This window comes from Lutra lutra, chromosome 2 (genome assembly GCF_902655055.1).
Source record: "Lutra lutra chromosome 2, mLutLut1.2, whole genome shotgun sequence".
In the NCBI taxonomy this organism is placed as follows: Eukaryota; Metazoa; Chordata; class Mammalia; order Carnivora; family Mustelidae; genus Lutra; species Lutra lutra.
Genome location: NC_062279.1, coordinates 204410997 through 204424294, shown reverse-complemented (window position 1 = coordinate 204424294; position 13298 = coordinate 204410997). Strand labels below are relative to the sequence as shown.

Sequence of the window (13298 nt, the reverse complement as noted above, 5' to 3'; positions counted from 1 at the left end):
GGACTGGGGCTCCCAGGCAGCCCCGGCATTCCAAGCCCAAACCACCAGAAAAGCATGGTTTGGGGTATTTGGTGAGAAGAAAAGGAAAAAGATAAAAATAAACAATTTTGCTGAAATACAAGCATTTCCCAATTTCAGTACAAGCTGTGTTGCAAGATTTCAATGACAAATTAATTACCTGGATTTCCGAGGATGTCATGGGATCTTGTCGGAAGTAGATTAAAGGGCCCCCACCATTTGGGGTAAGGATTAAATGAGCGAATCACCACCAAACCTCATCCGAAGTGCTCCCTAAACTCTGGGTTTTATTATCCTTGCCTTCTGTCTACTTGGGTATTGCCACAGAAAACACACCCAAGAACCTAGTGTCAAAGAACGCTGAGAGGCTGCGTATATAAACATGGGAGGGGGGGCCTCCATGACAGCCTACTCCCCGCATGGTAGACGCAGGAGATCAAATGTCCCAGGAACGTATATTACTTTTAATTCACTGCTCTAAAACCTAAGATGAGGAGCCTTCCCAGTAATCCTGGTCACAGTCCCACCTCCTCACGGCAGCCGGACCGACACCGTGCTAGAAACCACAAATGTGAGTAAGGTGTCTGCCCTTGTCCGCCCGTCCTATCACCCCTTCTCTCGTTCCCCCTTCATCCCCAGCTGTCCACGGGCCTTCCCCGGGGTTGTTCCTTGGCGTTTGCTGCCCTTGCTTCGGTCAAGGTCACTGTGCTCTGCTGGCCCAGGCCAGGAGTTTGTGATCATGTCCCAGGATCCCTCGCAGGGGCAGCTGCTCTCATCACAGGTGACTAGTCCCTCCTTAAGAAACACTCTCCCTTCTGGACTTGCACAACATCACAGCCTCCCCCAACTACCTGAAGCTGCTTCTGCTGGGTCAGCTTCCTCTCAAGGCTGATGTGCCCAAGGGTTCGCTGGGCCTGTCTTTTCTCTCCTCTTTGGAAATTGTTGCAGGTGAGTGAATCAGTGCTGCGACCTTAAATACTATTTATATGTTGATGACTCTGCACTTTCTCTGTGAGCTCTGCTCAGACCCCTGGATTCCAAACTCTTGTATATAGCCATTCCCCAGACGAGGGATTGGCGTATCAAAGAGCTCTCCCTTGGGGTGCCTGGGTGGCTCAGTGGGTTAAGCCTCCGCCTTCGGCTCAGGTCATGATTCCGGGTCCTGGGATGGAGCCCCACATCAGGCTCTCTGCTCAGTGGGGAACCTACTTCTTCCTCTCTCTGCCTGCCTCTCTGCCTACTTGTGATCACTGTCAGTAAATAAATAAAATCTTTAAAAAAAAAAGAACTCTCCCTTCAGCTATTGCCCAGTCCCCTCCCGCCCCCTGCCCTCCTTCCAAACTGGCTGTTCTCCCTTTCTTCCCATCTTACCCAATGGCCCCATCAGCATCCCAGCTGTACAGCCCCAAACCCAACAGGCACCTTCATTACTCTGTCCCTTCATGTCCGTCATCATCAAGTCAGTCATCAGCAAGTCAGCTGACGTCATCTCAGAAATCCTGTCTCAAATCCCATCCCTCAGCCATCTCCACTGCTACCACTGCGTACCCTACTGTCATCTCCTTAGCTGAGGATAACTAACAGCTTCCTGACTGGTCTCCCTGCTCCGACTCCTGCCCTACTCTTTAAGAAAGGATCTCAGGGGCACCTGGGTGGCTCAGTGGGTTAAGCCGCTGCCTTCGGCTCAGGTCATGATCTCAGGATCCTGGGATCGAGCCCCACATCGGGCTCTCTGCTTGGCAAGCAGCCTGCTTCCTCCTCTCTCTCTCTGCCTGTCTCTCTGCCTACTTATGATCTCTCTCTGTCAAATAAATAAATAAAATCTTTAACAAAAAAAAAAAAGGATCTCAGCGTTATTTCACAGAAATAATTCGGTAACAGTGTTCCTTTGCTTAAAATCCTCCAATGGCCTCCTGCTCCACTGAGGCTACAATCCAGTCCCTCACTATGGCCTAGGAGGCCCTAGACGTGAGCCCACAGTGTTCTGCTCACTCCGCCTCGGCCCTACCAGCTTCCTCTCATTATTCCCAAATGCTAGACCCTCGGTCTTGCATCCGCCCCCACACCCCGCCGGGAAGGCTTCACTCCTCCCTGCAGCAGCCGCCTTCTTTTTACTTAGGTTTGAGTCCAAAAGTCCCCTGATCTTTTCTGACCCACAGACCTGCGGTAGCCCACCCAGTCTCTCTCTCTTGACCTTGTGCTGTTTCCTTCATAGCGCGCACTACTGTTTGGAACCACCTTCTTCACTTACTTATTTGCTTGCTGATTGTCTATGTGTCCCCATGACAATGTGAGTTCTGCAAGAACAGACACCTTAGCTGTCGTGACCACTGCATTTCTCACGCCTGCCACGAGAGTACGTACTCATAAATGTCTACAGAATGAACGATCTCTAAGTAGAATATCTCCAAGTACAATACGGTTTGCAAACTGTCTATGATAAGCCATTGGAACTCAATAGCTGATCCAAATAGTCCACCAATAGCGAAGAAAGGACTAGAGTCAGGGACAAATATGCCTGGTTGCAAACTACAGTCAAATAAACATCATGTTCAACTGAATATCCTTTTAGCTCTTTCCAGATGTCTCCAAATCATCAACAATCATCAAAAGTGGACAGTGGAATTATCCACATTCTCTTTCTTCTCTTGCCTCTGCTAGTTTCCAAGTCTCAGAGGAACCGAATAATTTCTTATGACTGATTTAATAAAAGGAATTATCCTTTCTTCACCCAGCTTCTTGAGACTCAAAAATCATGCCCAGATGTATTCAAAATCTGGCCTGAGCGATCAGAAGGCGCTTTCCAGCTCTGGCTTTGCGAGCGGGCCAGCGGGAGTTGCTCTGTGGCTTTCTCCGCTGTGGGATGGAAGTGCCGCCAAAGTGCGTGCAGAAGAGAGCTCCCTGTAGGTCTGCTCTGAAGCAAACAGTCGGTGGCAGGAATGACCTTTGACTTTACCTCTCTGTTCCCACCTTTTTGTTCCATTCAATAAAGTTCTAAGGGCTCTAGGTGGCTTTAAGAAGAGTGCTGAGCTACAAGGTAGTCTAACTGCCGGCTCCGCTGTTACCATCTACTGTCATTTTGGTGAAATCCTTTAACTTCTCCGAGCCCCCCTTTTTTATCGGTAAGATGAGAAACTTTTAGTAGATGACCTCTAGCTCTAACTGTACATGGTGTGGAGATGTTTTGTATTGAGTCAATACCGAATGATTAAACTAATCAGTGTGGCGGGTTATGATTGATGGCGTCTGGCGAGCCTTAAAAAAAACAAGAGAAGGCAGGGTCAGCTTGGCCCCAGGACCAGAACACATCCTGTGCAGCTTCTAGAAATGGAACGTCCAGGGATCAGTGACTTTCCATGGGATATTTCATGGTTTTAGGTATCATATATGTGCCAAAGAATCCAAGTTTTCATCTCTGGCCCCGTTTTCAATCCTAAGTACCAAATGTCTCATTGGAATTCCTTTTCCCTTGCCTGTCCACTCCAGCTTTTTCATAGCCAAACAATTCTCTCTCTCTATCTCTTTTTTAAGATGTCATTTATTTATTTCACACACACACACACAGAGTACAAGCAGGGGGAGGAGAAGAAGGCTCCTCACGGAGCAGGGATCCTGACGTGGGGCTCGATCCCACAACCCTGGGATCACGTTCTGTGCTGAAGGCAGACGCTTGACTGACTGAGCCACCCAGGTGTCCCCAAAACAATTCTTTTAAAACATGAGTCAATCATGTCTGCTCAAAACCCTGCAACGGTACCTCATTTCACTCAGAGTAAGAGCTAATTAGAGTCCTTACAATGATCTTCAAGCCCTCAGGTGGTCTGCTTTTCCCCGCTCACCTATCACTTCTTTGACCTGATCTGCTTCACTCTGTTCCACCAGCAGTGACCTCCTTGGTAGTCTCAGACACATCTGCTCCTGCCTTAGGGCCTTTGCACAGGAAATTTCCTTTGCTCAGTGGTATTTTCAGGAAATTTCCTGTCTCAGTGAGACAGGTAGCTCATGGTTCATGGCTACCTGTCTCACGCCTTTCAAATGTTACTTTTGCATTGAGGACTACCCTGGTCTCCCTATTTAAAATGACAAGCTGTCCCACTTCTCTCTACCCTGGAATCCCTGGTCCCCCGTTTGGTTTTTTTCTCCACGCACTAATCTAATATTACTTGTCATGTAGTTATGTATTATGTTGAATGTTTATTGTCTATACCCCTGCCCTGAATATAATCTCAATGAAGGCAGGGATTGGGGTATATCTTGTGTCCAGTACAAATAGCCACTCAGTAAGTATTTGTTGAGTGACGTGAAGAATGAGTATCACTATCGGTGAGGAGGATCCCAACACCTGTGCCCCCAGTGCACCCAGTTCCTAGAAAAGCTTGTCTAAGGGTCATGGAGTATTGCGTAATTCCCTCTTGGGTGCTCCCATCCTCTCAGGGATCGCTCATGAGATCCAATGTGCTCACTGAACCACAATGGCCCATAAAGAGGATTCTTGCTTTCTTTGATTTTAAGACTATTTTCTCCATCGAACCACATATTTCAGAAATAGGGAGAAACCCAGTGATCCACAATCACTAATATGCTCATAGTGAAAGGAGGCCAAGGCCAAGCTGTCATTCTAATACAAGATCTAGGTTTCCTTCCTTGACTACTTTCCTAACATCGACTCGAACTGTATAATATTTTTACGTCACACCTAAAATTTGTTCCAGGTCATTTCTACATTTCTTTGGGGGGAAATCATACCTATATTCTCAATACCTTTTCATACACACTTATTAGTCTGCCCAATATCATAAAGCAGGATAATTAATTCCAACAGCCCTGTCTGGTAATCCAACACAGAGAAAGAAAGTGGAACCATCTAAGAGAAAACTTATATCAAAGTGCAGGGTGTGAGTATTAAATTGTAGTAATTCACTTGGTTCTAGTACTCACCAGTCAATAAGCAACTTCTGAATTACCTTTGTCAATGAAAAGCAATAGTAAGACTTTTGCAAAACAGAGTAATATGGTATGTACTTAAACCCATGATAATCACAGGCATTGTGGATACTCTTAGGAAGACGGCTGATTTTCTGGGCAGCTGACTTTCAGGGAGCTTAAACCAGCAACCCCCCAAATCCTTGTCACTTTCATCATCACATACAGAATACAAACAACGGAGAACATGGCACTGGATAGCATCTCTACCAAGTGGACATTTCACTGGCATAACTGTACGTAAGACCTAAAACTGAGGTTTCTTAAAATGTTAGGATGAATTGGGCCAAAAGTTCCTAAAGAAATGGCTGTTGGGTTTTATCTTATTTGGAGGAAAAAACCCCACAGTTTTGGAGGTTCTGACTCAGTCCCCAGGGTTTGAGATTGTTTCTTAAGCTTTAAATGAACCCTAGGATCTTACCACAACAGGCTGCACTCCAGAGGCTCCTGGATTTACCTCCTGGGACTAGTCAGGGCGTTGGGAGAAAGTCCAAGAAAAATGTTAGAGAAAAAGCCCTTACGAACATCTCTAAAAGTGGTGTGATCCTAACAAGTAACATAACATGGGCGAACGTAGCCAGGACCTGTCTACAGACTTCTGCGAAACACCAGCCTAGACTCACCAGCACGGCAATTACTAATCATTTGAGCTTTCTGGGCAGACCGCCAACAGTTTGAATCAAAATCCCAAAGTTCTCTAAACACTGTCTATGATCACAAGTTCAAGGACAATGAGAGAATGCTCCTGCTGATGACCCATCAGCCCTGTGTCTTTACAAAAATAGGATTCACCAATGATGTGAGCTAACATTCAACCTAAGGAAACAAGAGTCAAGAGTGCCTTTATCCTGAAGAAACACAGAGTAAAGAGCAGGGGCTTTGGGGCAGCCAAATTTCAGATCCCAGATCTGCCACATTCATACGAAGTGATGTTGTCAAGATGTCTCACCTCTGAGCCTCAATTCCTTCACCTGTACAGAGGCAAGAGCACCTCCTTCTCAGTGGGTGATCAGAGATGGCGCAGGTGAATTGCCGGCATTGACCGCACAGTGGCAGTGACTTTGGGTAATTCTACCCACGCTAAACTAAGATTATGTTTCTTAATTCCAGCAATTTCTCAACTACAAACCTCGTTAACTGACATTTTTACTATTCAGGCAACCTTGGAGATGGTCAGCAGCATTTGAGATAGACAGTAGGAACGTATATTTAAAAATGAATAGTTTAAGGAAGTTTTAAGTCACCTTTTTAGCAGAAATGCCTCAGTGAGCAGCACCAGTGAAGCCCCAGCTCTCTTACTTAAATACCAACAATTTATGTGCAGGCAACTAGATTCCTTTAACATAGCAGGCGATCCTCTCCTAATTCCCTAAAGATAAAGGGCAAATTTAACATCATCCCCATCTGGCGATGTGGAATCTCACAGTCATTTTATACCGCTAGAAGCACTGTTCGCTCCGAGGGCACAATTTCTTTCTTTTGATTTCTAGCCACACCAATTACACGAGTCAGGGCCCGCCCGGACCGAAGGGCCTTATGCACTGCCTAGTCACAGCCGTTTTGTGCTTCAGTCTGAAATCTGTAGGATGCCATTCCTACCCTCACACCAGAAAGAGTGGACACCTGCCGACTTGAACACCCCAAGTACACTCTGCACCTTCTCTCCTTTCTCCAGGGAAAAACTGAAAGATCAAGGGACTTTTCTACACCTAAAGCAAGCTGAGTGACATCTGGACTCAATGGGGCCTTTGACAAAAATCCACTGCACACCTCTGATAGACAGGCACTATGCTGAACGCTAGGGGTACGCTGGTGGACAAAAGGAACAGCGCCCTGCTCCCCAGTTGCTTGGAATCTAAAAGGAAGATAAATACGTTTACAATAGGATGTAGTTGCCTAGAGGGGTAAACAAAGACATGAAATTATGAGAACACTCACCAGGCTCCAAAAGGTATAAAAAGTATAAATCATATGCTAGGATTCCTATTAACTCAGAAAAGTATTAAAATCTATCACAGACCACTTCAAAACATTTAGCAAACACGGCAGGCCTCATCTGGCTTTAATTCAGTCTTTCCCATGTTCAATATCATCACTAAATCCAAAAAGGAACGGAGGCTGCTCCAGAACTTGCAACAGGTGCACTTACCCGGTACTAGCTCGGAGGTGCTCGGAACACACTGACTGATTTCAAGCATCTCATTCTAAGTTCTGTCTGGCTTCTTCCAGCGCGGCCTTAGAGCGCCCAAACCCGCGCGGCACAAAAACGTGACAGAGGAGGAGCAGAGCGCACCGGGTTTGGGCCGGGAAGGGAGGCTGGTAAGGACCGCCCCGCCCCTCGCCCCGCCCCGCCCGCCCGGGAATCCGCTCGCCCCGCCCCGCCCCTCGCCCCGCCCCCTCGCCCCGCCCCGCCCCGCCCCCGCTCTCGGAAACCTGCAGAACAAAACCGCGCGGCCTTCTCCGACGACTCAGGCTGGGGCAAATGTCGCTCGTGCTTCATCTCCCGGGAAACTCAGAAACTTCCCGAGCATGGAGTGCGGGCGGCCAGGCCGGCAGCCGGGGACCCCGGGGCTCTCACAGACTGTCTTCTGCAGACCAGCGCGGCAGCGTCGGAGCGGCGCGCCCCGGAGCCGGCGCAAAACCCCAACAGCCGGCGCGGAGCAGGGGTCCCGGACGGGCGGCCCCGACGAGCGGCCCCGACGAGCGCGGGACGAAGGGCCGCAGGCCGCCGTGTCCGCGGGCAGACCGGGCCTGCCGTCGCTTTTCATGCTGGCATTTTAATGCGAAATAAAGGGGGACGTGTGAAGGCTTTACGATCATTTTATTTAGGTACTAAAAATAATCCTTTAAGAATGTCCACCTTTTTTAAAATGGATCTTTCAAAAAAAAAAAAAAAACCACTTGGCGAGAAACACTGAGATGACCTAAATGTAAAATGCACGTGCATCACTTGCAAAGATTAACGTGCTGGGGATTAGAAGCACAACAAAACCAAATACACGGTTCGGAACTGAACTGAACGCTCTGTCCACCGCTCTCTCCACTAGCGCTTGAGACAGTTGAGACAGAATCCCCCGCTACGGTGCGCAGGGAATTATTTACTTCTTTCCCCCGCCCCCCGCCCCCAGAGGTCTCTTATTCAGATTCCAAGAGTGTTCTTTTAGTCCCACACTAGCTCACAATGCTGAGAACCACTTTGGTGTTTCACGCAAATCTGGAGCTAAATAGGAAAGAGGCAGAAAAAGATGTTGGCACATAGTAATCATTCAAGAAAGATTTTGTCAATTACAGAGAAAAAAGGACTTTAAGGATTCAACTGAATAATAATTTTTAAAAATTCTTATTTTTATCACCTTTCTTACAAGAAATATTTTCTTTTTTTTTTTAAGATTTTTATTTATTTATTTGACAGAGAGACAGATCACAAGTAGGCAGAGAGGCAGGCAGAGAGAGAGAAAGGGAGAAGCAGGCTCCCCGCTGAGCAGAGAGCCCGATGTGGGGCTCGATCCCAGGACCCTGGGATCATGACTTGAGCCGAAGGCAGAGGCTTTAACCCACTGAGCCACTCAGGCGCCCAAGAAATATTTTCTTACAAGAAATAAAAAGTGTTCTTACTGACTCCTTGAAAGGTCCAGGCCATTCTTCGGGCCACATAGTAAATAAAGGGTTCTCAGTGAGAGCCCAGTGCTTTCCCTGTGTCCTCTGGCAATTAGCTTTCTAGCTAGGAGTCAAGTTTTATAAACTGCTAAGTGACCAGGCAGACAGACTGGCTCAGCAAGGTAATGTTTTCAGTTTGACTCATGCTTATGGTCTTTGACCTTAACAGTCATTTGTGGCCCAAGTGCCATTAGACATTCTGAAAGGCGGTGTACTGAGTGATAAGCTTGGATGGTCAGACTTAAGGTGACTTCTTGCCTTGCTGTCCATGGGCTTGGGACAGCAGGAGATTCATGTTGTAGAGGGGAAGGAGGGAAGGAAGGGAGGCAGGCAGGAAGAAAAGGAGGAAGGAAGGAAGAGAAAACGAAGGGGAAAGGAAAGAAATATCAAAATGCATTTCCTGAAGACAAAATATCCCCAACTTAAAAGAAGAGTCAAAAGAAGTCAAAAGCATAAAATATGTCTTTTAAGGAGCTCCTTTTCCTAAAATAAACAAACAGATCACTAAAAGATTAAACAGAGATGAGCTGTAAATCAAAATCTTCGGTCTAATGCATTCCTAGGGTTTCTTCCTGAGAGCAGATGCCAGAGAAAAATGGGCATTCAGGAACCCAGACAACTCCGAGGTCAGAAGAAAGCTGACTCAAGTCATTTTCATTAGAGAGATAAGATCACCTAGCCCTCTTCAGTAGCTTTCATAGCTAACATCCCTCCGTCTAATTCTCAAAACTATAAACTAAGAAGAACAAACCCCTCTGCTTTTAGCCATCACTACCCACAATTTAAGCAAAGACAGCCTGGGGAACAATAAAAATATTCATGGCCACCGGTAAGATTTACCATCACATCCATTATTCCTTGCCAGCAGACGTCGCTCCCCACAGCCTCCTTGCCTCAACCAAGGGAAAAATATGCCTCTCAGATCCCCACTTTTTTGTTCCTTTTCAAACCAAACTCCATGGAATATAATCTCTATTTGCTTTAAGAGGGTTCTGGAAAGCAAAGGAAGCTTTATCTGCCTGTGGGAAGTAGAATTCGCTGAAAACCTAATGGGAACTTCGGTAGGAATACTATGGTGAATTAGTTAAATATTTACAACATAAGAACCAGTTCATTTGAAAACAAACCTACAAGTGCCTGGCTTCGTTCCCTGTCTCAGGAATCAAGAATGTTCCCTTGCTGAGAGCTGCCATTTTATTGACACCGAGTAAGAACCAACTCCAGGAAGAGGGCAGGAGTGAGTGCAGGACCTACAGTTCTGCAAGTCTGTTGTGCCTGATGAGTTCCTCCGCTGTAGCTAGCCTCTAAGGGACAAATACACAGGGAAGAAATGTCTGAGGGGTGGGTGGGGGGCACAATGTTAACGTTAAGCACAGGAGGGCTCCTATCAAACCTCATCAGTCAACTCAGCCAATTGCCAAAACTGAATAAAGACAGAAAGAATGGAAGAAAATCCAAATTACATCAGAGTAAAACAACAAAAAACAAAAAACCCAAAAAACTGGACCTATATTTTCTATGCATCTGAGATCAGCATCTCATCTAAGGAGAAGGAAAGGATGGGGAAGAGAAAATAAAGCTTTGCTCAAACCACTGTATAAACAAAAAACCTCCAAGGGTCAACGTTTCAAGTTTGCTTTGGTACAAACCCGGTGGCTTGGGGATTCGGAAAGCATATAAACTGATTCTTATGAGAAATCCTTCTTCATATTGTTTGTGTTTTGTCTTCTTCAGTGTTAGGTCAATTCACCTTGTCTGGAGTGACCTTTCAGGAGCAGCAGTAACGTCCTCAGACAACTTTACCCGTAACGGGCCCCGAGCCCCAGCCCGCCCTGGCGCTTGGTCCCTTCCCGGTGCCAGGGTTGGCCAACTGGGAGGCTCTCAGCAGCGCTGAGACTCTGTCCTTGACTGATAGAGCTTTCTTTTTGTGTTTTTTTTTTTTGTTGTTGTTGTTTTTTAAAGATTTTATTTATTTATTTGGTAGGCAGAGAGGCAGGCAGAGGGAGGAGGAAGCAGGCTCCCTGCTGGGCAGAGAGCCTGATGCGGGGCTCGATCCCAGGACTCTGGGATCATGACCTGACCCAAAGGCAGAGGCTTAACCCACTGAGCCACCCAGGCGCCCCTTTCTTTTTGTTTTTAAAAAATATTTGGCAGTAAGAGGCTCTTAGAGGTGGACATAGAAAAAAAAAGGAGGAATCCGCTAATCCCACTGAACCCCACTGACGTCAGGCTCATTTCCCAAACTTTTTCAATCGCAGGGGGCTGCTTTCCTCTAGATCGCCTCATGCTGCCCAGGAGGGGCTGCTCTCTGGGGGAACCCGACTTGTGCGGCCCAGGGCCCACCCAGGGATAGCACCCTTCATTCTTTCATCTGTTTCTGGGATCGAAGTGAATGTTGAATGATTTTGAAGATTCAGTAGGGAGTTGGGCGATGCCTCCAGGCTACCATGAAAGACAGTGGTGGGGTCCCTCAGCCTGCTGACCTGCACCCGCCTCCTGCCACTGCTTCTGCAGCCGGACATCTCCAAAATGTCCCTGCCCTTTCGGCCTCTGTCTCCTTCTCCATGGACATTTATTAACCCCCACAGTTAGGCTCTGGTTGTCCAAACTGCTGCCTCTCCATGGCCAAATCTGGTGGGCTCTTCTTGGCGTCCACCCCACCCCTCTTCAGCGTTGGCACTGTTAACCAGCCCCTGCCCTTATAACTTTCCCCCTTGGCTTCAGAACAGTGTGTCCTTATTATTCCTCCTTATTCCCTTTTGCTCTAACTTTTTTCTTGCTCTAAGTACCAACTACAAGGCTCTTCTCTCTGCTGCTTCTGCTTTCTTCCTCAGGGAGCTCATCTTTTTTTTTTTTCTTTTTTTAAGATTTTATTTATTTATTTGATGAGAGAGACAGAGAACAAGAGAGAGCCCAAGCCCAGGGTTGGGAGTAGAGAAAAGGAGAAGCAGACTTCCCACTGAGCAGGAGCCTGATGTGGGACTCAATCCCAGCACCCTGGAATCATGACCTGAGCTGAAGGCAGAAGCTTAACCGCCTGAGCCCCCCAGGCGCCTGGGATCTCATCTTTAACGGTCCCCTCTATGGAGATGATTCCCAAATTACAGCGATGCTTCAGGGGCTTTCTCCAGCTTTGTTGTTTATTTCTAACTGGCCATTGGACACCTTCATGAGCAGAGCCAGAGAACAATCCAAGATCAAAAGCGTCATCTTTTCATCTTCGCGTTCATGACAACTTGCTGTGCTTTCTGATATCTTGTTCTTAAATTCAGCTCGGATTATACTAATATGAAGACAAATTTGAGGATTCCATCATATAATAAATATGTGTACAAATAAATACACTACATGCAAAATATACTGTGTGTATTCAAACATATATGTGTTGATTAGTTTCAAATTGTCATTCTGACAGTTCATATTTTAATGTTAAAAAATTAGTTTTCTACAGGACTATCCAGGTATCTTAGATTTAGCTCTCATATTTGAGCTAAGAATCTATGTGTTAATTCTTGGTCAAAAAGGTAAAATTAGTATGGACCAATTCCTGTAACTCATAATATACCATCAACCTGAAACTACATCTTAGAGAATTAAATTCTTTGATGATTAACAAGCAAAATAACCTTAAATGGCTAAATTCATTTCTGTCATGCAATGAAATAATCACACATGTTAGCTCAGGTCTATAAGGCTGAAGTCTCAAATATCCAGCCGTGGTCAAAGGTGAATTCCTGTTACCAAAAACTTCCTTTAACTCTTTCATCAGATATATCATCATTTTGGGTCACCTGGGTGGCTCAGTTGGTTAGGAGTCTGCCTTCTGCTTGGGTCATGATCTTGGGGTCCTGGGATCAAGTCCCTCATCAGGCTCCCTGCTCAGTGGGGAGCCTGCTTCTCCCTTGCCCTCTGCCGCTTGCTCTCTCTGTCAACTAATAAATTAAAAAAAAATCTTTTAAAAATATGTTATCGTTCTGACTTAGAGTCTCTATAACATCAGACGGGAAGACAGTCAGTTAAGATAGATACCTTTCAAACGCCAACATGGGCTATTGTTTGAACTAAATAAATTCTTTGGGAAAAAAGTAGAATTTAGTCCATCAGGTCAGCTCCGTAAACACAACGTATTATTCTGTTTCAAAACAGTGGCAGCAGCCACAGCTGGTGGTGTTAATCTCCTACTATGTGCCATTCTCAGCTCCAAATGTTTTATTTGCCCCCAGTCTTCTTACCTCTCCCCACAAAGCCTGTGAGGCAGGTACTACCGATAACTCCATTTCACAGACAATGAAACCGAGGCACTGAAAAGTCAAGTGATTTGCTCACAGTCTAGTCTAAGAGCTAGGACTTGACCACAGGCAGTCTGGCTCTGGGGTCAGTGCTTTTAACCACCAATTGTATTTATTTTGGATAAAACACAAACCACTCTGATTCAGCTTTCAAGTGTGAATTAAGTCGATTTTTATTTTTTATTTTTTTTAAGATTTTTATTTATTTGTTTGAGAGAGAGAATGAGAAAGAGAGAGAGCATGAGAAGAGGGAGGGTCAGAGGGAGAAGCAGACTCCCCACCAAGCAGGGAGCCTGATGGGGGAATCGATCCCAGGACTACAGGATCATGACCTGACCTAAAGGCAGTCGC

The 13298-nt window shown here is 46.1% G+C and overlaps 1 protein-coding gene across 5 annotated transcripts in view; it reads right to left on the bottom strand.

Annotated features, from left to right (window-relative positions):
• The window catches only part of SHROOM3 (shroom family member 3), a 186382-nt gene that overhangs the window by 119293 nt on the left and 53791 nt on the right, over window positions 1–13298 (bottom strand). Inside the window, exon 1 of one of the 5 annotated variants that reach the window (XM_047719592.1) lies at window positions 8621–8680. The exons of 3 other annotated variants lie outside the window; for them this stretch is intronic. In XM_047719592.1, coding sequence (XP_047575548.1) covers window positions 8621–8655 — 35 coding nt within the window. In that variant the 5' untranslated portion in view covers window positions 8656–8680. Of the gene's footprint in view, window positions 1–7150; window positions 7284–8620; window positions 8681–13298 lie in introns of those variants that run through there. One more of the 5 variants, XM_047719595.1, reaches the window with a different exon arrangement.